General features: G+C 33.1%; 2 protein-coding genes across 2 annotated transcripts in view; both read right to left on the reverse strand.

The window, feature by feature from the left end:
* Positions 1 to 1,996: 1,996 nt before the first annotated feature.
* Positions 1,997 to 15,329, reverse strand: LOC128167334 (uncharacterized). Its single transcript, XM_052832996.1, has 9 exons — positions 15,100 to 15,329; positions 14,948 to 14,993; positions 14,687 to 14,785; positions 8,483 to 8,602; positions 3,495 to 3,545; positions 2,875 to 2,973; positions 2,652 to 2,747; positions 2,453 to 2,485; positions 1,997 to 2,165 (listed from the first exon to the last, which is right to left on the reverse strand). Exons 1-9 carry the CDS (start codon positions 15,223 to 15,225, stop codon positions 2,095 to 2,097), a joined length of 741 nt encoding a protein of 246 aa, XP_052688956.1. The 5' UTR covers positions 15,226 to 15,329; the 3' UTR covers positions 1,997 to 2,094.
* A 3,814-nt stretch (positions 15,330 to 19,143) lies between these two features.
* LOC128167332 (uncharacterized) overlaps positions 19,144 to 24,516 on the reverse strand; it is a 10,257-nt gene continuing 4,884 nt past the window's right edge. The window contains exons 5-10 of the mRNA XM_052832994.1: positions 23,110 to 23,280; positions 22,783 to 22,836; positions 22,115 to 22,222; positions 20,192 to 20,290; positions 19,811 to 19,861; positions 19,144 to 19,383 (exon numbers count right to left, since the gene is read on the reverse strand). Coding sequence (XP_052688954.1) covers positions 19,322 to 19,383; positions 19,811 to 19,861; positions 20,192 to 20,290; positions 22,115 to 22,222; positions 22,783 to 22,836; positions 23,110 to 23,280 — 545 coding nt within the window. The 3' untranslated portion in view covers positions 19,144 to 19,321. The remainder of the gene's footprint in view (positions 19,384 to 19,810; positions 19,862 to 20,191; positions 20,291 to 22,114; positions 22,223 to 22,782; positions 22,837 to 23,109; positions 23,281 to 24,516) is intronic.

A 24,516-nucleotide genomic window follows, 5' to 3' on the forward strand; every position in this document is an offset into this window, starting at 1 on the left:
GTGAGTTTTAACTACATGTAAAATTATGTATTTTCATTTACACTTCGTGATGGATGTTTACAAAATCACCTTGGGTAAGTACTCCTTTTAAAGAATTACAAACCAATACCACTTATTTTATTACAAAATACTCGAAATTGAAAAAAAAATACAAATGAAAAAATATATACCCCGGACCTTTTATGTTAGGCGGACCTTTTCTTATACGGGCCGGACCCTTTTAGACCAAAGGCGGACCTTAAATGTTAACATTTATGGTCCGCCCCGGACCATTTTACAGGGCGGACCTTAAATTATACGACACCGGGAGCTACAGACCTGCAGCAATCCAAGCTCTTGACGACCAACCAAATCAAAGAAATCAATAACAATACGTTTAAATGAAGTTGAGACTGCTGACGGTTTAATGAAAATAACATTTTTAAACGGAGTTTGATTTTCGTACAGCCCCCCCCCTCCCCCGGATAAAATTCCGATCAACGCTTAAATACGGATGGTATGTAAGGTATATAATCTATGGCATGACCAAAGTATTATCCGGATAGCACCATGCAACATGCAGTGACAAAAAAATACAAAGTTCACATTAGAGAAGATTGAATATCTTAAGTGTTTCTTTCTTTGTGATTGTTTTTGTTTCTCCTCCGTTTATTATCATACCAGTAACTAATCATGTTTTTTTGCTTGCTGATTTTCTTAGAAATGTTTTTATTTATCGCTTTATTACAGGAAAAGGAGAGTGTCCACAAAGCCACGCACGGGCGGCGACTGCTGTATCATCTGCATCTGCCTCTGTATCGTATTTCTTGTGGCAAGCCTCGCTTTCGAAGGACAAGATTAGGTAAAGAGAATGATTAGATCAAAAGTGATCTCCCGTAAAACCTCTTTTTTTTGCTGGACTGGCACTGGTGGATTCAGGGGAGCGCTGATCGTTAAAAGACATGTACAGATATACATGAGTATGTTTTCAAGTTTTGAATATCTGTCATTAGTGTTTTGAAATGTCTCATTTCCAAAAGACATTATGCAAAGCAAGTTTAACATCGATTTTTATGTGTACATTTTCTGTTTCCTGCTATTTGCTGTGTGTTCTCGGAATTGTTTTGATTAAATGTCATATAAAGTATTACCTTTGATGTACTTTTATATATACTCAGATGACCAATGAAGCATTATAGACACAGCTCATATTCAGGAGGAGGTTTTTCGAAGGGAACGTGTTGATTAAAATACAAGAAAACAATTTAAATACAGAAAAGGTCACCTAAATAAAAGAAGAAAAAAAAAAGAAAGAAAGAAAGAATTAACTGTCGTATGTTGGCATCCGAATAAAAGCATTTCAGATTAAAACAAAAAAATTCAAAATTTTGAGAAATAATATAAGGGAAAAAGATACACTAGTTTATAGATTTACTTGACCAATGTGACGGCGGGAAATGCACCCCCCCCCCCCCCCCCGATTGAAGGTACGCACCGTCGCTTGGAAAGGTTAGCAAGAATACAGGTACATTTTATCATAATCGCATCTTCTTACGTCTTTCCAACAAAGCTCGAAAAAAAAATGTTGATAGCAAAATCCCTTTGTTGGGAAAATAGTAATATACAAACAAGTGAACTACGGTACTCGCTAGGAAGAGAATTGTCTTTGCCGCCGCCAAGAAGAAGTTGAGATTCGACTTTACGTCATAAATTATTTTCCAATCAAAATTGTCCGTTCTGTCAAGATCTTGGCGGTGTTATTAGAACTATTAAACTTCTTTCAACGACGGATCATTCACTGCTTCCTGTGTTTGCAAAGTTGCGTTGGACTCAGAAGTCGACGTTAACCCTACGGCACGGACGTCAACGTATACCGACGCATCTCTAACTTAGAGTAAAGTAAAACGATTTAGTTAATCATTATGATGTATGTAACGTATTAAAAGCACGTCAAAAATCATACTCGTGATGAACACACTAAAAATGAGAAGAAAAAGGAGGTAAAAAACCCAAAAAGCTGCATTCTACGTTGAGTTTATTTACTACATGAAATACAAGTATATGTAAGAAAACTGTCTTCTGGACAAACGAGATCTCGACTGTTTGTCCAGCTGCTTATTGTGAACCAACAAGCTGACCAAGCGCTTCTAAATCTCTTGTCAAGTTCTTCAAAAGCATCTTTGTGTCTACAAGAGAGTGATGATTGAAATTAGTTAATACTAAAAATCAAATTCTATTTCTCGTGGATATATTGATGACATCTTGATAAATACGACACGAGTGAAAAAAAATGTGTATAGATGAAGGCAATTTCTAAACCATATATATATATATATATATATATATATATATATATATATATATATATATATATATATATATATATATATATATATATAAGTAAAGAATTTAAATGAAACATATCGTACATATTTTACGATTACACAGCTTAGATACATTAACATGTAATTACCCATATTCCGCTTCATGTATTTTGTCCCGGTCTCTGCAAGATAATTTGAACAAGGGAATGAAAAGATGAACAGATGAAACACAGACAATATATGGCCATAGGCTTTGGTCTGAATTTTTTAATATTACAAAATTTATTTGTCCCTTTAAAACGTTAGATTTTCAGACCAAGATAGCATATATTATTTCAAAACTCTTACCTTCTGTATATCCATGAAAAAGTTGAACAAATGACGTCATCGATTTGATGTAATCTTCATATATGTTGATAAAACTGTCCAAGGAATCATCAAAAACTGATCGAAAGAAAAAAAAAGTTTCGTATAAAAAAAGCTCAAAATATTGAATTGTGAAAGCCTTTTCTCATTGCGAATCTAATTAAGTTTTAGCTTGAATAGAAAGTTTCAACGCGTTTAAACTTACCTTTGTTGTTAAGGGTATCCTCCGTTTTGTTAAAAATCAGAACAGCACACGACACGAACATGTATTTCTTCTCGTTGGTGTCCAAATTTGTGTCTATTTCTGAAGGAAAAAAAAAATATATATATATATATATATATATATATATATATATATATATATATATATATATATATATATATATTAGAAAAAAAGCAACACTAACTGCAAAACATAAGCGCTTATGTTTTGCAGTTAGTGTTGCTTTTTTTCTTTTATTATATTTTTACCGGACACTGAGAAAATACTTTTGTGATTTGGATATATATATTAGTATACATTTAGAACATTGAAAGAAATATTTTTATATAATTTTCTTAACATTAAAATTAACGGTGTTAAAAACTATACACAACTTTATAGTTGACCTGCGTGGGTGGAAATATTAATAACAAAGTAAATTTTTCTTCTAATTCAAAAGTTCTGATAAATCTGGTTTTATTTAAGGGATATCCTGTGACATACCCTTCTTCAACATAAATCAAAGAGATTTTATTTTGTTATCTTGGATAGATGTAACCATGATACATTGCCATTACATTCTTTTTATGAATCAATGAAATCTGAAAGCGTTTATACATTACCATCTAGGCAATTCTGCACATATTCAGGCTGTTTATACAAGTCTGCATTATCTTAAAAAATAATTGAAAAAAAATAAAACGATTCATTTGAGAACAAGAGGCCCAGGGGCCACATCGCTCACCTGAGCAACAATTGCCTTAATTCTGATCAAATTAGCATTACAGTATCAAAATATCTTGACAACTGAGTACAGTAGATCTTGCTAAAAAAAAATTGAAAATCTGCCAATTTTTATCCACCTCTTATTTTTTAGTAAAGCCCCTTTTGTTGTTGTACCTGTAAGAAGATTTTTCTCTATTCCTATAAACCCCCCCCCCCCTCCCCATTTCGTGGCCCCACTATTCTCTAGGGAATCATGGTTTCATCAAACTTAAATCTTCCTTTAATCTCATAACCTGTGCTTTCACACTAAGTACTGAGTTTTGGACCGAAAACTTTCCCAGAATATTTTTAAGGATTGTAAAACTTGATCCCCCAATTGTGGCCTCACCCTACCCCTGGGGACCATGATTTGAACAAACTTGAATCAACACTTCCTGAGGATGCTTCCATTTTAATTTGAGTTTTTCTGGCCTAATAGGTTTTGAGAAGAAAATTTTTAAAGATTTTCTCTATATATTCCTATGTAAAACTTGATCCCCCAATTGTGGCCCCACCCTACCCCCGGGGACCATGATTTGAACAAACTTGAATCTACACTACCTGATGATGCCTCCACTCAAAGTTGAGCTTTCCTGGCCTAATAGTTTTTGTGAAGAAAATTTTTCAAGATTTTCTCTAAATATTCCTCTGTAAAACTTGATCCCCCAATTAAGGCCCCACCCTACCCCCGGGGACCATGATTTGAACAAACTTGAATCAACACTTCCTGAGGATGCTTCCATTTTAATTTGAGCTTTTCTGGCCTAATAGTTTTTAAAAGAAATTTTTTAAAAGATTTTCTCTATATATTCCTATGTAAAACTTGATCCCCCAATTGTGGCTCCACCCTACCCCCGGGGACCATGATTTGAACAAACATGAATCTTCACTTCCTGAGGATGCTTCCATTTTAATTTGAGCTTTTCTGGCCAAACAGTTTTTGAGAAGAAATTTTTAAAGATTTTCCCTATATATTCCTATGTAAAACTTGATCCCCCAATTGTGTGGCCCCTCCCTACCCCCGACGACCATGATTTGAACAAACTTGAATCTACACTTCCTGAGGATGCTTCCATTTTAATTTGAGCTTTTCTTGCCAAATAGTTTTTGAGAAGAAGACTTTTAAAGATTTTCTCTATATATTCCTATGTAAAACTTGATCCCCCAATTGTGGCCCCACCCTACCCTCGGAGACCATGATTTGAACAATTTTGAATCTACACTACCTGATGATGCCTCCACTCAAAGTTGAGCTTTCCTGGCCTAATAGTTTATGAGAAGAAAATTTTTTAAGATTTTCTCTATATATTCCTATGTAAAACGTGATCCCCCAATTGTGGCCCCACCCTACCCCCGGGGACCATGATTGAAAAAATTTGAATCAACACTTCCTGAGGATGCTTCCATTTTAATTTGAGCTTTTCTGGCCTAATAGTTTTTGAGAAGAAGATTTTTAAAGATTTTCTCTATATATTCCTATGTAAAACTTGATCCCCCAATTGTGGCCCCACCCTACCCCCGGGGACCATGATTTGAACAAACTTGAATCTACACTTCCTGAGGATGCTTTCATTTCAATTTGAGCTTTTCTGGCCAAACAGTTTTTGAGAAGAAGATTTTTAAAGATTTTCTCTATATATTCCTATGTAAAACTTGATCCCCCAATTGTGGCCCCACCCTACCCCCGGGGACCATGATTTGAACAAACTTGTATCTACACTACATGAGGATGCTTCCACTCAAATTTGAGCTTTCCTGGCCTAATAGTTTTTGAGAAGAAGATTTTTAAAGATTTTCTCTATATATTCCTATGCAAAACTTGATCCCCCAATTGTGGCCCCACCCTACCCCCGGGGACCATGATTTGAACAAACTTGAATTTACACTACCTGATGATGCCTCCACTCAAAGTTGAGCTTTTCTGGCCAAATAGTTTTTGAGAAGAATATTTTTTAAGATTTTCTCTATATATTCCTATGTAAAACGTGATCCCCCAATTGTGGCCCCACCCTACCCCCGGGGACAATGATTTGAACAAACATGAATCTTCACTTCCTGAGGATGCTTCCATTTTAATTTGAGCTTTTCTGGCCAAACAGTTTTTGAGAAGAAATTTTTAAAGATTTTCCCTATATATTCCTATGTAAAACTTGATCCCCCAATTGTGTGGCCCCTCCCTACCCCCGACGACCATGATTTGAACAAACTTGAATCTACACTTCCTGAGGATGCTTCCATTTTAATTTGAGCTTTTCTTGCCAAATAGTTTTTGAGAAGAAGACTTTTAAAGATTTTCTCTATATATTCCTATGTAAAACTTGATCCCCCAATTGTGGCCCCACCCTACCCTCGGGGACCATGATTTGAACAATTTTGAATCTACACTACCTGATGATGCCTCCACTCAAAGTTGAGCTTTCCTGGCCTAATAGTTTATGAGAAGAAAATTTTTTAAGATTTTCTCTATATATTCCTATGTAAAACGTGATCCCCCAATTGTGGCCCCACCCTACCCCCGGGGACCATGATTGAAAAAATTTGAATCAACACTTCCTGAGGATGCTTCCATTTTAATTTGAGCTTTTCTGGCCTAATAGTTTTTGAGAAGAAGATTTTTAAAGATTTTCTCTATAAATTCCTATGTAAAACTTGATCCCCCAATTGTGGCCCCACCCTACCCCCGGGGACCATGATTTGAACAAACTTGAATCTACACTTCCTGAGGATGCTTTCATTTTAATTTGAGCTTTTCTGGCCAAACAGTTTTTGAGAAGAAGATTTTTAAAGATTTTCTCTATATATTCCTATGTAAAACTTGATCCCCCAATTGTGGCCCCACCCTACCCCCGGGGACCATGATTTGAACAAACTTGTATCTACACTACATGAGGATGCTTCCACTTAAATTTGAGCTTTCCTGGCCTAATAGTTTTTGAGAAGAAGATTTTTAAAGATTTTCTCTATATATTCCTATGCAAAACTTGATCCCCCAATTGTGGCCCCACCCTACCCCCGGGGACCATGATTTGAACAAACTTGAATTTACACTACCTGATGATGCCTCCACTCAAAGTTGAGCTTTTCTGGCCAAATAGTTTTTGAGAAGAATATTTTTTAAGATTTTCTCTATATATTCCTATGTAAAACGTGATCCCCCAATTGTGGCCCCACCCTACCCCCGGGGACAATGATTTGAACAAACATGAATCTTCACTTCCTGAGGATGCTTCCATTTTAATTTGAGCTTTTCTGGCCTAATAGATTTTGAAAAGAAAATTTTTAAAGATTTTCTCTATATATTCCTATGTAAAACTTGATCCCCCAATTGTGGCCCCACCCTACCCCCGGGGACCATGATTTGAACAAACTTGAATCTACACTACATGAGGATGCTCCCATTTTAATTTGAATCTTTCTGGCCCGATAGTTTTTGAGAAGAAAATTTTTTAAGATTTTCTCTATATATTCCTATGTAAAACTTGATCCCCCAATTGTGGCCCCACCCTACCCCCGGGGACCATGATTTGAACAAACTTGAATCTACACTACCTGATGATGCCTCCACACAAGTTTAAGCTTTACCGGCCTAATAGTTTTTGAGAAGAAGATTTTTGAAAAATACCAACAAATTTTCAATAATTCTCAATTATCTCCCCTTTAAAAAGGGAGTGGCCCTTCATTTGAACAAACTTGAATCCCCTTTACCTAGTGGTGCTTTGTGCCAAATTTGGTTGAAATCTGCCCAGTGGTTCTTGAGAAGAAGATGAAAATGTGAAAAGTTTACAAACGACGACAACAACGCCAACGACGACAGACAACGGACAAATTGTGATCAGAAAAGCTCACTTGAGCCTTTGGCTCAGGTGAGCTAAAAAGAACTGCGACGTAATTTGTCGGCATGCATTACGACAGAATACGGCACATACCTATAATTAATTTGAACAAAACATAAAATGGCTACATAAAATCAACATCTTACTGGGATAGTTTTTTTTCTTAAAACAATTAGAGCCAGATTAAATGTTTTACCATAAAAATCAACTTCATATCTGGTATAGCAATAAATATTTTCTGATTATGTTATCACCGACCTCTCATATTCATACTACTAGTATAAGATCAAATACGCTTCTCCTTTTAAAGAATTGTTAACGTCGCTGAACAAATTTTGAATAAATTGAAATTGTAATGTTTACGAGTTATATAAAGTAAGCCTTTCCAAATAAGACCTGTTCTAAGCCCAATATTCTATAAACCACTTGAATTCAACCAATGATATGTTTTACCGGGTACTTCAATCACAGTACAAATAAAAAAAATATATATATATATATATATATATATATATATATATATATATATATATATATATATATATATATATATATATATATATATTCATACAATACATAGTTTTTACACGATTTAAGTTTATTGACCTGAAAAGAGTAATATATTCATACAATACATATTTTTTTACAAAATTTAAGTTTATTGACCTGAAAAGAGTAATATATTCATACAATACATATTCTTTACAAAATTTAAGTTTATTGACCTGAAAAGAGTAATATATTCATACAATACATAGTTTTTACACGATTCAATTTTATTGACCTGAAAAGAGTTTGGCTCAGAACCATTATAGATCTAGAAAACGTTTGATATATTCGTTACCAAAACAGTATTATACTGGAATATATACATATGTAGCTTTGTCAGAGTCTGTATGAAATATCACTTATTGCCTTTGTTATACGTTAGTAATGTAATGTATCCCAGATAAGTGAGTATTGATTCAATCTTTTACAGTTGTTGTTCTATTGTGAAGAGAATTAACACTTACGAATTCCCTGCGAGATACCCAGAGATTTAGTCAGGTGGTTTAGGTCTTTCTCGACAATACCACCAATGTCAACAAGATCATCATTTCCATTTTCTCGTTGGATAATTTCGGACTTGTAGACTAAAGATAAAAAGAAAATTCAATTTCCTTATTGTTGTACTGAGCTATCTTCAACCGTTTAACCCAATTTAAATTTAAAATCAGACACATAAACATCAGTATATAAACTACATATTAATATTTGAAGTAACATCGATATCATTTCATTTTTTGCATTCCAAGAAAAGAAATTATATATTTAGGATTTGATATTAATAATCACAATTCCCATCAACATCAGAGTCAAAATATTTCCCTTTTAAGGTAACATAATTACATATGTATCCAACGTTATCTTTAGACTATCGACAAAAATCATGAACGATCTGGCAAGATTTAAAAAAACTATGGCGAAAGGCCCGTGAGGTTTTTCAATTAATGTGAATTAAATACTAGTATATCTATTGTATTTAATAAAAATAGTACCAAACTGGTCACACTTTTCAAAATCTTAACAAAATCCAATTTAGAAAAAATTGTACATTGTGGGATACTAAAATTGTATAAGTTTTATTGCCTAACAGTTATTCCCCTTTATACATTGTACATGTAACATACATTTTCATCGATTACATTGCTTGAACAATAAAAATGTAAAAGTTTTTTTCTCTACGCTGTTATATTATTTATAACAAAATTATTCAATTTCATTTTCAGTGCAATTTTGTTTCTTAAAATGATTTGTGTTAGTAAATGTAGACATTGTTTACAATAATCATCTCAATGAGTAAATGTAGACATTGTTTATAGTAATCATCTCAATGAGTAAATGTAGACATTGTTTATAGTGATCATCTCAACGAGTAAATGTACACATTGTTTACAGTAATCATCTCAATGAGTAAATGTAGACATTGTTTACAGTAATCATCTCAATGAGTAAATGTAGACATTGTTTACAGTAATCATCTCAATGAGTAAATGTAGACATTGTTAACAGTAATCATCTCAATGAGTAAATGTAGACATTGTTTATAGTAATCATCTCAACGAGTAAATGTAGACATTGTTTACAGTAATCATCTCAACGAGTAAATGTAGACATTGTTTACAGTAATCATCTCAATGAGTAAATGTAACATTGTTTACAGTAATCATCTCAACGAATAAATGTAGACATTGTTTATAGTAATCATCTCAATGAGTAAATGTAGACATTGTTTACAGTAATCATCTCAATGAGTAAATGAATACATTGTTTACAGTAATCATCTCAATGAGTAAATGTAGACATTGTTTATAGTAATCATCTTAATGAGTAAATGTAGACATTGTGTACAGTAATCATCTCAATGAGTAAATGTAGACATTGTTTACAGTAATCATCTCAATGAGTAAATGAATACATTGTTTATAGTAATCATCTTAATGAGTAAATGTAGACATTGTTTACAGTAATCATCTCAATGAGTAAATGTAGACATTGTTTACAGTAATCATCTCAATGAGTAAATGTAGACATTGTGTACAGTAATCATCTCAATGAGTAAATGTAGACATTGTTTATAGTAATCATCTTAATGAGTAAATGTAGACATTGTTTACAGTAATCATCTCAATGAGTAAATGTAGACATTGTTTACAGTAATCATCTCAATGAGTAAATGTAGACATTGTTTACAGTAATCATCTCAATGAGTAAACACTCTAAAAAAAGTTTTACTATACATTTTTAAAATAAGTATTTGAATTTAGAAAAACTATAAATATTAAGTAATACAATTAGTCAGAATAGCAAGTAAAAGGCAATCTCGTTTAGTAATTGGAATCGTAATTAGTAAATACCACTAATACAATTACTAATGATTTATTTTACTCATCATTTCTGCAATTACTTAAATGTATATGCAGATTGGTTATTTATTTACTCAATTTAATACTTATTTTAAGTAATCAAAATCATTTTTTTTATAAGTAATTTAATTACTATTTACTTTTTTGCAATTACTAAAATGTATATAAATATGTTTTTTATTTACTCAATATAATTCTCATTTCAAGTAATTAAATTCATTTATTTTCATTAGTTTATCTAATATGGTTTGTTATTGGTAATTTAATTACTTGTAGTAGACAAATTTATTACTCACTATTTACTTTTTTTTGCAATTACTAAAATGTATATAAATACTTGTTATTTATTTACTCAATATAATTCTCATTTCAAGTAATCAAATTCATTTATTTTAAAATATTCTATAATTAAGTAATAGCAATACTTATCGTTATATCTAAATAATTTACTTATTTCATACCAATATGGTTTACCCATTTGTTTTTTACTTGTTGTGGACATATTATTCTCCAAATATTATATAACATTGTTTTTGTACAACATTTTAATGCAACGTCAATTTTGCAGAGAGTTTGCTGCAAATTTGCGACAAACAATTGCCGCAAGCTACAGATAAACATAGCAACTTTAAGATATTACAACATAAAAACAATTAATAAACACTTATAATCATTTAATAATGAGTTACTCATACATGTACTATGCTTTTTAATCAATTTACAAATAACTTCTACTGGTGATTAACAAAGATGTTTAACTTAAACAGTTGCAGCAAAATTAGAGATAAAGGACACAAGTTAAAATTATCAACTTTAAATTTGCACATTTTATAAATTTCAAAAATAAACACAAAATTGATGAACAAACCATAATGAAATTTGACAAATAGTACTCAACCAATCGGTGATGATTTTTGCTGCAGATTGATAAACTTGAATGCAGTTTGGTCACAATATGAATGCACAGATGGACTTGGACAAAAGTTCACAATGAGCAAAGTTCAAACCATATAGTTCACAATTAAGCCCTGCAAGGTCACTGGTCATATTACAATTAATCACGGCAATCTTTAAGGCATTCTTGATGTCTTTTTTATGACAGTCTCCTGTATGTGCTCTCCGATATAATTTCTCACATAAACAATATCACACAAATAGCCCAATATCACAATGTCCACAATGGAATGGTCAGACTTCAGCACTGTTGTGTATATGCTTTTCTACGTAGTCTTACACAAATTCTGTCTTCACTCTTTTTTGTTTGCATCATTTGATCATAACATCAGTGAGTTAGTTGTTCATGCAAGGTTTTCTTTAGGTCTGTGTAACCCAGTCACCAGGGCAGACACCTATTGGGAAGATAAATGGATTTCATATAAGCACAATTTTTTTCAAATTTAAAGCAGTTTCTAAGAAAAACAAGTTAGTCTATCATATATCTGCTCCATCTACTGATCTTTTAATCAATATAGCTACAAATTTGCACTACTAACTCTGACTATGTGAGTAGAACATGAATTCTTTTATTTAAGTAATAAAAATGTAAGTCATTTAAAATGTACTTATACACTATGTAATGATAATTCACTAAATTTGGCATTGTTTAAATAAATTTAAATTATTTGTTCATGCATCACAACGATGTCAATAACGAACTTGATTCGACACCCGGCATTGTCATAGGGACGGCCTTAAACTGTTAAACCATAGGCGTCGGAACCGGGGGGGGGGGGGGGGCTGGGGGGGGGGGGGGGGGCTTAGCCCCCTACTTTTTTTGCAAAGTTAGACCTAATCATTAGGGACATAGCCGGGTTCAGCCCCCCCCCCCCCCCCACTTTTTCTCGCAGCAATGATAATTGTTCCTAAATTTACCTTGAAAGATTGAGAAGTTGGAGTCATAGGCATACTAGCCCCCCTCCCTCCACGGATTAGGAATTTCATGTTTTGGGTAAAAAAAAATTGGTAAGTATAGGTATACTCCCCACGCACGGAGTAGGATTTCCATGATTTTGGGAATTAGTTTTTTTTTCCTCAATTTTCTGAAGATTAGTCTAGCCCCCCCCCCCCCCCCACTTTCAATTTGCTTCCGACGCCAGTGTAAACTCATTATAAAAGATCACAGTCTTTCGTTTTATATTCCAATAACTGTTTAAACTGCCATTCAACGAATATATTTTCATTACTTCACTTACTTTTTCAAAAACGTGCTCATGATCATGCACGAGATGGACCATGGTGCATGCAGTGGCCTTGGGTGTTGAGACTCGATTCTTTCATTTATATTCGTCCTCTGTTTAGCCGTGGATATTCCAAAAGTAAACACTCCATTGGCAATCATTCTTTTACCTTGTGCACATCCTTATTCCCTTAATTTCATTCATTTTACCATCTCGGTGATAGCAGACAACATGGCAGCATCGAATGTGAAAATTGGCGGCTAGCTATTGATCGACCAATCAGCGCGCGCGTAGCTTAAGATTGAAACAAAAGTAAAAGTAGAAACAAACACTGAACAGCATACGAACAAATTCTTCAATCTTCATGATTCAACATCAAGCGGTTTACACACTCCAATATAAGTTAACTGATATTTGAACGTAGGAAAAAAGAATATAGCATAACCAAAGAACAGACAGGTTGGTATTCACGTAATACGTGGGGTCTGGAGAGGGGGGGGGGTCATTTTGCCTTTTATGTAATGAAACATCATGCGATTAAAGTTGATCTTATTTTCGTAATAATAGAAATTTTTATTGAGACTATCTTAGAATTATATAATTCAAAATATACTTATATAGTAAGTCTTTTTTTTTTTTTGCTTTAAGTATATGATAGTTCTTTATCATAACAAATATCAGTAAAGGAATTACTTGGTAAATCATGTTAAGTATATGATAGTTCCTTATCATAACAAATATCAGTAAAGGAATTACTTAGTAAATCATGTTTTGTTTTTAGTAAATGATTGTCCCTTTTTCATAACAATAATCAGTAAAAAGGAATTACTTTATAGTAAAACATTTCTACACATTAAGTAAATGTAAGTAAAATATTTTTATTTAGTAATTGACATGAAGTTCAGTAATTGTTTTAAATTTGTAAGTAAATGTTAAGTAATTACCTATTACTTATTAATATGATTTTAAGTAAAAAATGATTACTAAGTAAAACTTTTTTTAGAGTGAATGTAGACATTGTTTATAGTAATCATCTCAACGAGTAAATGTAGACATTGTTTACAGTAATCATCTCAACGAGTAAATGTAGACATTGTTTACAGTAATCATCTCAATGAGTAAATGTAGACATTGTTTACAGTAATCATCTCAACGAATAAATGTAGACATTGTTTATAGTAATCATCTCAATGAGTAAATGTAGACATTGTTTACAGTAATCATCTCAATGAGTAAATGAATACATTGTTTACAGTAATCATCTCAATGAGTAAATGTAGACATTGTGTACAGTAATCATCTCAACGAGTAAATGTAGACATTGTTTATAGTAATCATCTTAATGAGTAAATGTAGACATTGTTTACAGTAATCATCTCAATGAGTAAATGTAGACATTGTTTACAGTAATCATCTCAATGAATAAATGTAGACATTGTTTATAGTAATCATCTCAATGAGTAAATGTAGACATTGTTTACAGTAATCATCTCAATGAGTAAATGTAGACATTGTTTATTGTAATCATCTCAATGATTAAATGAAGACATTGTTCATAGAAATCATCTCAATAATTTAGGTTATCGCCATTTAATAATAAGTTGATCCTCGGTCTCGAAATGTTGATTGAAATATAAAAGCCTCGGCTAACGCCTCAGCTTTTATATTTCAAAACAACATTTCTCGACCTCGGAGGTTATTCTGCAACATTCACGAAAACTTGTACTTTATTTCTTAAATACTTCCCGTTTATTTGCAGCTTTTAAATGTTAGCATAAAGCTTGTGTATCAATTTGATTCTAGTATATGGTTCAAATGCTTTCAGGTTTTCAACATTCGAAGACATATAATTACAATATTCTGTGCAGTATTTTTATAAGTATCGGCATGCGCAACATGTCTCTTGCTTTATAACGTTACATCAAATGCAAGGATAATCTCGAAAATAAAAAAAAACCCTGATTTTAGTTGTTATTAAAACTCTTTTATCCGATTTAACCTTTTTTCAACGGAATATTTTTTTCACTTTTTTCATTTTTTAAAAATTAAGATTGAGCATAATGACTTTAAGAAAATACAATTCCTGAAAATACAGTTTTTAAAGTAATCTAAAGGATTGAAAATTATTACATACCTTTTTCCTTATACAGTAGATAATTTCGGAGATTTGTTGTCAATTGTTTGATCTCGGTGATAATTTTCTCCATTGTTGTGGGCGTCAGGTCCCTATGTTCTAACAATAAACAGACAGATGTAGACTGAGACCATTGTAGTGTAAATAGTATTCTTTGTTTTTGTTTGACGTTTTCTTTATCAATATCATTTCAAAGTTTCTATATATGAATTGCAGACTTATTGTAGATTGACAGCTTATTGTACATCAACGATATTCTACCTTTTTTGAACTCCTCCCTTGTGATTCCCATGAACTGCCAAATATCCTGCAAAATTGAATGACTTACAGTATATCTAATGGAATGGATTTCAAGGTCTCCGAAAATATTGAGCATTCAAAGACTTCAAAGACCCCCCTCCCCCGATACTCACATCTTGATCCACTGTTCTCTGGTACTCTGCGAGGCGTGAGTGAAACAAACTGTAACTGTCAGACCCACAGACAAACCAACCAGCCACTATTACCAGCATACATTTACAAACAAGCAACGTGTTCATCGTCAAGTGTCCACAGCACTAGACTGTCTCAAAATGTCTAATTTACTTTAGTTCACAGGTATATTCTGGGTATTCAAAAGACACCATTTATCATAACAGAAAAACACCTCTTTCAGTTCACTAATGATTGAGTACGTATTCAAAAGAAGTTCAAGGAGGGGACAACTACCTTAATAATAAAGATGCCAAAAATTTACATCAGGCAACTACATTTTATTGCCCGAATTACAATTATACTGAAATTTGTACCGGACAATAACTTTATTAAGCTTTCACCTTGTGTTAAATAATGGTGCTTTTTTTTTAATGGAGAGCTAACAATTGGTTTCTTAACGACCTCCGATCCTCAACAATGTTTGATAACTCTAAAATATCCGGATTTTTTTTACTTCAACAGTCGCAATGTTTTTATTACTCTATAAGCATAAATCAAAGCAAATTCTTTTTTAGAAGTAGGGTAGGGTCGAAAAAAATGTTTGTCTTAAATCAAAATTATACATATATTTTTCAATGAAAATATAACTTCAATGTACCTCCATAGACAAAGACAAAAATATATCGTGCGAATGGATGGTTTTGGAGACCCATTTTAAGAATAGTGTACCCTCTTTTGAGGCATAGTTACAACTTAGATAAGCAAAATATAAAATAATTTTCGAAATATTAATCATGTTCACTCTGAATATAGACTTCATGAAGAATTTATATAGAATAATCAATAAATAAATATATTTGAAAGATATCACGTATGTCCTTGTATAATGGCTATCGGCGACCGTCATAGTGAAAAGACGTAGAAATAAAGGTAGAAAACTAAAGCCCATAATTTCAATCCCATGGATAAAAAATATATTCTTTTTTCAAGCGTGCATGACCGGGTACAGTGATTATCATAAATTCAAACCAGGTATAGCTTGTGGTCCCCCGCCGTGACATCTCCGTCAATTAGTGAACGAAAACCTATTAGAGCCCTAATTTGATGTGGATGATGCGGCGACAGGTACCTGATGGTAATATCAAGGCATGGTTACAATTCACAGACAGCAATAATGTGGGAAAAAGCCTGCTTTGATAAGTTATTTTTTAAAAAATAATAACACCTACACTCACACCTAAGATCCTTAAGATAGGGGAGACTGGTATCCGCTAAAGTGGCGATAAGTATGATAACTGTAATAAATGTTCTACTCAAAATGCACTCTTAATTTAAATCAATCGTTAATATATTTGGCGCATCAGTCATTTCAGTAATACATAGAGCCCCTTTAACAGGAGCTTGGACTTTGGATAGTTGTGTCAAACATCATTGTGACGTGGGTTTGTCTATTTCATTGTTGGCAACTCAGCAATTGCTCTTTGAAATCAAAAAGATGTGTCTGGCTTTGAGGTAAAACTTCGCAATCTGTGTATATTTTACTTGAAACCAGGGCTATTTTTAACTTGTTTTGACGTAAGAAAACCCTATCAAAAGTCTGAGGTCTTGTTAAAATGGTTCCAACACATATATGTATGTTGGGATGATAACGTAATGTGATGATAAAGTTCCTATGCTATGTGTGCTTCATTTAAGCATGCAATAACTCAAGAAACTAAAAATACAAATACAGTTATTCTATTATTAATTCAAATGGAAGGATTCTTCACGTTATCAAACATATAATTCTTATAATCAGAAATTCATGGAATTTTGACACAGTCAAACGGATCATATAACCAAATGATTCAATCAGTTTAATTAAATTTGACTACCTTGTTTTCTCAAAAAGTTCATGTCAAGGTCACTACCTTTTTTCTCAACTTAAAGTATGATAAAAATAAGTGTAGCTCTTTTCAGTAATGTAGACATAGATCTGTTTAAGATATGAAGATTTCATTCTTCAATGTAATGATAGAATATCAGAATGTCTATCAGCTTATACTTCTATATGGGAATAAAAAGAAGCTAAAAGTGATATTTGCTAAGCCCGCATTTCCTCTAATTTCTTAAATTTTGAAGATATTTTGATTTTTTTTTAATGCTTCCAATATTAAAATATTTCTTATTTTTAAGTAATATAAAGACTTTATATAAAGATATAAATTGACAGAAAAGCTAATATATTGACCTTTTAATAAGAGAGAAAACTTATTTTTGTGATTTTTTTCACACAAATCAATGTATAGAATGGGCGCTTTTAAAAAGCTTGTAAAAATGTAATTTGATAGGCAAATCTTATTTTAAAAAACAAATTCTGAAACCCAAGTATCATAAAAATATTATCATTATATCAATGTTCCGCCAAAAATATAGTCCGTGTTAAATTCAAAACTTTGATTACTTTTTCTACGCCAAGTTGTATGATAGTAAAAAAGGAAGAAAAATATGCAATTTTATTTTTCCTTTTATCTTGATTTTATGAACAATTAATCAACTTTACGTTTGACAAGTCGAAAACCCCCAAAAATACTTCCTTAAGCTTTTTTTGTTATATAAAGATGTAAAATCATCTGAAATGCATTTCTTAAACATTTTATTTTAAACCATAGGAAATAGGAAAGGATATTCAAGCACGTAGCATTGCTTTTGAAAGTGTGTGGGGGCATCTTCGTCCAAAACATTTGGACAAGCCATTTATTAAAAGGGTGAATACTCAAAATAATGAGAGAAAATCATAATTGCCTGTTGTAACTTAAATTCAATTCAATATCCATATTTTCAGAAAAGGGCCTGCTGCAAAAAAAGTGTTGGGAGGGCGGCAACCCACCGCCCCGCCCCCACTCCCCGATGTTACGTGCCTGTGATGTGTACATATGGTGATATTCTTATGACGCGAAGTCCTGCTTTACGACTCACGTAACGACTGAGAGGTTTGAATGACCTCATCCATTGGCATAGATCCATGGGGAGGGGGTCAACTGAATTTTTTGACATTTGTTTTGTAACAACTACATGCACTTATATTATACTTTGGATCGAATGATTTAAAAGAAATTTATCGAATTAACACAAACACTTGATAAGTTATTGTTTAATGTACATTAAGTAAGACACGCAATTTATGTACCCTCTTCGACATTAATGAAATCGGTCAATTGATCGAAAATCGGGTCACACTCCGCTTTGGCGATTTAGTTCCTTCAGTAAGTATTCCAGCTCTATGAATATGTATTTGTTTTAATCTACATTGTTGATTCTTTGGTAATGATGATAATCCAACACCTATTACAGGCACGTAGCATCAGGGGGGGCCAGGGAAGGGGGGGGGGGGGGGCCTGGCCCCCTCCACTTTTTCTCGCCGCAACAATTTTTTTAAAATTTACATATAAAAAATGGAAGTATCATTGAGTTGGCCCCCCCACTTTTTTGGGAGTATGTAAAAAATTGATCTGAAAAGAAGGAAATGAGTAATGAAATTGAAATTATATAGTAAAGCGAGCCCCCCCCCCCCGGTTTAGGATTTTGTTGATTTTGGGAAACATAACATTTTCCTTTTTTTTCTTTTCTTTTTTTATGCTTGTCCAGATTTGTTGGATGAGTCTGCCCCCCCCCCCCCCCCACTTTCAAAATCGATGCTACGTGCCTGTATTTATTACTTACATTGAACCGTAATAGACAATATGTAACAACTGGTTGCGATGACCCCCCCCCCCCCCCCCCCCCCCCCATATGGCTATCTATATTTCAACCCGGATTACACACGTGCATGGTGAACAGCCCTTTTAATTGAACACTTTTGCTTATTGTTGCATATTACGTTCTATATACAATTTCATTAATTGTGAATGTAAATACTGACACATGAAACATGCATCGGTTTATATTTTTTTTAATGAAAAATCTTTATATTGCTTGTCCCATTGTCTGCACTGTTTTGGAGAAGGAAACTTTCAAACGTTAGATATGCCTGACAAGCAATAAAAAATAAGAAGAACAAAAAGAAAGATGAAACTAAATTCATTTATCAAGAAGGTATACAAAGTGAAAGTCAATGGATATACATATATTATATAATTTTAGAGAAATAGAGAACATATTGGTATATATTTATAAGTTCCTCTGAATATAGCAGAATAAATGATTACACTTGTGACATAGGCAGGTGGTCAAAGAAGAGGCTTATTTTTTGAATGTCAGTTCGGCAATGGCATCCTGCAGAAATCGCTTCAGTTCATTAAGTTCTGTAAAAAAGAATACTTTAAACATAAAACCAGCGAATAGTAAGATTTAAATGTTTACATCACAAAGAAACGCAAATACGGCGATCTTTTGAGATCAATTCAAGTCAATCGTCTCCTCCACTATAGATATATAACACCTTCCTGTAGATACTTGTAACTTGGCAAATCTTGACTTAATTCAGTATAACTTACAAATGTTATGAGAAAATATTCAGAAAACAAGAACAACAGTATGCATACGACATAATCATATCAAAAGGTTCAGCTATGAGCAGGAAAATTATTCTTATCTGCATAATTTTATACTTTATAGAGAAATATTTATTCCAAAGGACATATTTTCAGGTGAAAGCAATTCCGTTTTCAATGCTAAGGTATACTGTACAAAATTTGCTAAAGAGATTAACAAATAGAGACAAATACTTACTGTTTGCTTGGAGAACTCGGGTAACTTCATCCATTGATGAATCATCAGGAACTGTTAATGTGATATCAATACAATTTTAAGTTTCAATATATTTGGAAATCAACAGAAAGATGTTTTTCTATATAGGGCTCCTCTACATTCTAATTTTTAGATCTTGTCAACAGCCGCCATCCAATTATAAATTTTTAAACTTTTGAATTTGTATTGAGAATTTGTATTGAGAATTGAGAGAATATCTATGCATTATCTTTATCTTTAATTATCTTCAATTTTTCTTGCTTATCAATTAATAAAATATTGTACAATGTAAACGAATGGATCGAAGTAAAGATGCGTCAATTCGTCTATACTTAAGGGTCAATTTACTATTCTGATTCCTACCTTCAGTTGAAAGATACATGTAGTACATGCGAAAAAATGTCAGAGTTCCTTTCAGATATTCCTCGAAACTGTTCATAAAGCTGACCAGTGTATTCTCACCTATGAATAGAGAAGAAATATTACAAAAATCAACTTATATACAACGATTTGCTAGAGCATATAACTTGTCAATACACATATACTGATATAAGACACTTAATAATACTTTGTCGAAGTTTCCTATACTGGCCAAAATTTCGAACGCCACTTTTTAATTCTTTTTATTGTTTACAAAACTATAATACAGTTTTTAAGTCGTTGTCACTATCGACTGCTGTTTAAAATGTTCAACCGTTCATGTATAAAAAACTGTAGTCGAATAAGTAATAACTCGCCTTTGGCCGTTTTTGTTGAAAAGCGTGGAACGCGTGTTCGATATGTTGATGTATTTTTCAAAAGGATTTGATTCGATCGATTCTTTACCTTTAACTGATTGTAAAAAACATAAAAAAGAATTTAAAAAGATACGGTGCATACATTGTATCTGCCCAAGAACCTTCAAGATCAGTTGGCGTGATCCAAACAGAGCGCGGTTCACAAGTGGTTTGTTTCCTTTCAAAATATTTGCTTTTTTTATTTTTAAACTTTAAAAATGAAACCTAAACAATAATACAGCTTTCCCTAATTCATAATTTTCATCAAAGAACGCTAGAATTTTTTACAGACACCACTAATCCTTCTAAGGCTTGACCGGAAACTACAGTAAAACCGGAAGTGTTGAAGACTTACTATGAAGGCCAAAACGTCATGTAACGACACGTCAACATGAACGGTACATTAGGGTCACTCACCTTTCTAATAGAAACAGTGCAGCACGCGCAACTGCACGGCACATTTTAGACCACATCAATGGATTTTATGGGCGGGACGATATAAATCCAAGAGTGAGAAATCTCCTCTGCATCCGAATTTCCCAGAACTAAACCACATAAACAAATGAAACAACCCTCCACAAAGGTTTTTTTTATTCATTCATGGGCTCTCTATGAAATGCTATTATTAGCGCGAATGGGGAACGTATGATGTAATAATGTTGTGATTTTTGTATCTTAGGGTACCTGTACCTTCTTGATTTTTTTCTAAAGCCATTAAATAAATTTTGAATGAGTTTTGAATAAAATGCTTTGTTATGATTTATTTTTCATATTCGATCATTGTCATGGTCAAAATAATTAAAATTACAAACGGTATAATACAAACACTTGCCTGGGGCGTTAGAAATTTTGAATAGTATATAATTATAATTTGTCAGAGCACATACTGTGTCGGCAATTTTACATGTTATGTCGGCCATTATGACCTACTATATCAGCGGTCATCATACATAATGTACTATGTCAACAGCTACTACATGTACTTGATTGTTGACAGGTACTGCGTATTATATCGACATATTCTATATCCGAATGTACTATGTACATACTGCTCCGGCAATTTGTAGGTAGTTCTCTTTTATATCGGTAATTAGTACATACAAATTATGTCTGTAATATTAGCAGTAACTACATAGTACATTGACAGGTATAAATAGTTAATCCTATATTATATAAATAGTGCCTGTTTGGGAGGGTAACAGTTGAAATTGACACCCCGAGAAAACCATTGTCAGGGTGTCAATTTCAACTGTTATCCTCCCAAACAGGCACTATTTGTTTTGTTATACTGAATGTCTTATTTAAAATTTTAAAGAAAATTTTACTGCTTTTATATAGGAATAACGTGAATTTTACAGCGAACCGTACGCGCATAATTTTCGCGCATGTAACATTTTTTAATGTTACCCGTTGCCAAGTGCGTTGCTAACGCTGAGGGTAATAGTAAATATTATTAACTGCGTCTTAACCAATTAGATTTCAGTATTTAACATGAAAGTATAACAATTACTATTTTCGGCCAGTTTCTTTATCGTCTTCACCATGAGTAACCTTCCACAGATGGCCAGTGTCTGGTCATCGTCTGCCTTCTCGTTCCCAGTCCCGATGATCAGTGGACCTAGAAGGTTCGACATTTAGTCTGATATGGTTTCAGCAATACTTTTGTTGATGTCATTATTCAGCCATTCCAGAAAATCAAATGTTCATCGAAGTAAAAAAAAAAGTGACCTCCAAATTATTATATCATAATCCCCTAATTGCAGAATGGGAATGTTTATCTACCAGAAAAATCATTTAAAAACCAAATATTTTTACGTGTATTTTGTTGATCTTGTTCAATCTAATAAATAGTATTAAAATAGTTTCTTAAAAAGTCTAAATATCCGTTATTTAACCAAAAAGCGCAAAGTATGCGTAATAACAATTAAGTATGACACTATTAAAACATTGCTTCTGTATGCGTTATAAATTTTAGGTGCTTAAAAATAAGTTTCTATCAAAACATTGACAATGCATTTATTTAGAAATTAAATTTTGAAAACGGTCATTTGTTTAAAGTAGAAAAAATATAAAGAAAAAAAACCACATATAAAAGTCGACTGTTATTTCAATCAAGAAGAATAATGTATTAAGAATTCGCATGAAGTGAGAAATAAATTTAAAAAAAATAAGTCGTACTGTCGTTGCATTCATCAATAAACTTCGGTATGGGTAGTCCTTGGACTGTTTCCTCTGAAAAGAGAAATAAATATATACCACTGTGTATCTTCTCATGTTTTAATCAAGCCTACTTTACCATTTCAAAATAACAATAACCAACCACTATCTAGCTGTGTTAGTGCGAGACGCAGTAGGCTATAGCGTCATCCATCGATTTGCAAGGCACAAGTGTACCCTTTTAAAAGTCTCCAAACAGTGATTTTAGGACACAAAAAAAGTCACCCCAATTCAACAAAACGGAAACGGAAGCGTATTCTCTCTGACCTTAAGAAAGGACATCCTTACCTAAATTAGTTTCATTGACTCCAAAGGTGGCCAGTAAGGCCTCTAAAGCACTCTCCTCTTGTTGCTCTACTTCAGTAATGTTCCGCTCCACCTGTGATTCCGTGTCGTTCACCGTCCTCTTAGCTGTCGCCCCATTGTCATACATACCATACATACTCGAACACGAGATTACTACAAGAAAGTAATTGTCAAATATTGTAACAAGAGGCCCAGGGGGCCATATCGCTCACCTGAGCAACAATTGCCTTAATTCTGATCAAATTAGCATTACAGTATCAAAATATCTTGACAACTAAGTACAATACATCTTGCTAAAAAACCCTGAAAATCTGCCAATTTTTATCCACCCCTTTTTTTGGTAAATACCAAGCCCTTTTTGTTGTTGTAAGAAGATTTTTCTCTATTCCTATATACCCCCCCCCCCCATTTCGTGGCCCCACTTTTCTCTAGGGAATCATGGTTTCATCAAACTTAAATCTGCATAACCTGTGCTTTCACACTAAGTACTGTGTTTTGGACCGAAAACTTTCCAAGAATATTTTTAAAGATTTTCTCTATATATTCCTAGGAACTGGCTTGCAAACTTGAATTTACACTACCCGAGGATGCCTCTACACAAATTTAAGGCTTTTCTGGCCAAATAGTCTTTAAAAAGAAGATTTTTAAGTATTTTCTCTATATATTCCTATGTAAAAATTCATCCCCCATTGTTGCCTCACCATACCCCCTGACCATTATTTAAACAAACTTGAATCTATACGATTTGGGGATGCTTCCACTCAAATTTGGGCTTTCCTGACCTAATAGTTTTGAGAAGAAGATTTTTAAAGATTTTCTCTAAATATAAAAATTTATCCCCCATTGTGGCCCCACCCTTCCCCCAGGGACCACGATTTGAACAAACTTGAATCTACATTATCTGAGGATGGTTACACACCAATTTGAGCTTTCTTGGCCAAATAATTTTTAAAAGAAATTGTTATAAAGATTTTCTCTATATATTCCTGTATAAAAATTATCCCCTAATTGTCGCCCCACCCTACCCCCGGGGACCATGATTTGAACAAACTTGAATCTACACTATCTGAGGATGCTTCCATTTTAATTTGAGCTTTCCTGGCCAAATAGGTTTTGAGAAGAAGATTTTTAAAGATTTTCTCTATATATTCCTATGTAAAACTTGAACCTCCCATTGTGGCCCCACCCTACCCACAGGGACTATGATTTGAACAAACTTGAATCTACACTACCTGAGGATGCTTCCATTTTAATTTGAGCTTTTCTGGCCTTATATTTTTTGAGAAGAAGATTTTTAAGGATTTTCTCTATATATTCCTAGGTAAAACTTGATTCCCCTCTTGTGGCCCCACCCTAACCCCGGGGACCATGATTTGAACAAACTTGAAT

This window comes from Crassostrea angulata, chromosome 10 (genome assembly GCF_025612915.1).
Source record: "Crassostrea angulata isolate pt1a10 chromosome 10, ASM2561291v2, whole genome shotgun sequence".
In the NCBI taxonomy this organism is placed as follows: domain Eukaryota; kingdom Metazoa; phylum Mollusca; class Bivalvia; order Ostreida; family Ostreidae; genus Magallana; species Magallana angulata.

Bases quoted from the DNA above. Each gene is read 5' to 3' on its own strand.
- LOC128167334 (XM_052832996.1), bottom strand. From the start codon at position 15,225: ATGAACACGTTGCTTGTTTGTAAATGTATGCTGGTAATAGTGGCTGGT. The intron at 14,994-15,099 runs GTGAGTATCGGG...TCAATTTTGCAG, and splicing joins AGAGAACAGTGGATCAAGAT to GATATTTGGCAGTTCATGGG. The intron at 2,974-3,494 runs GTAATGTATAAA...TTTTTCCTTCAG, and splicing joins TGTGCAGAATTGCCTAGATG to AAATAGACACAAATTTGGAC.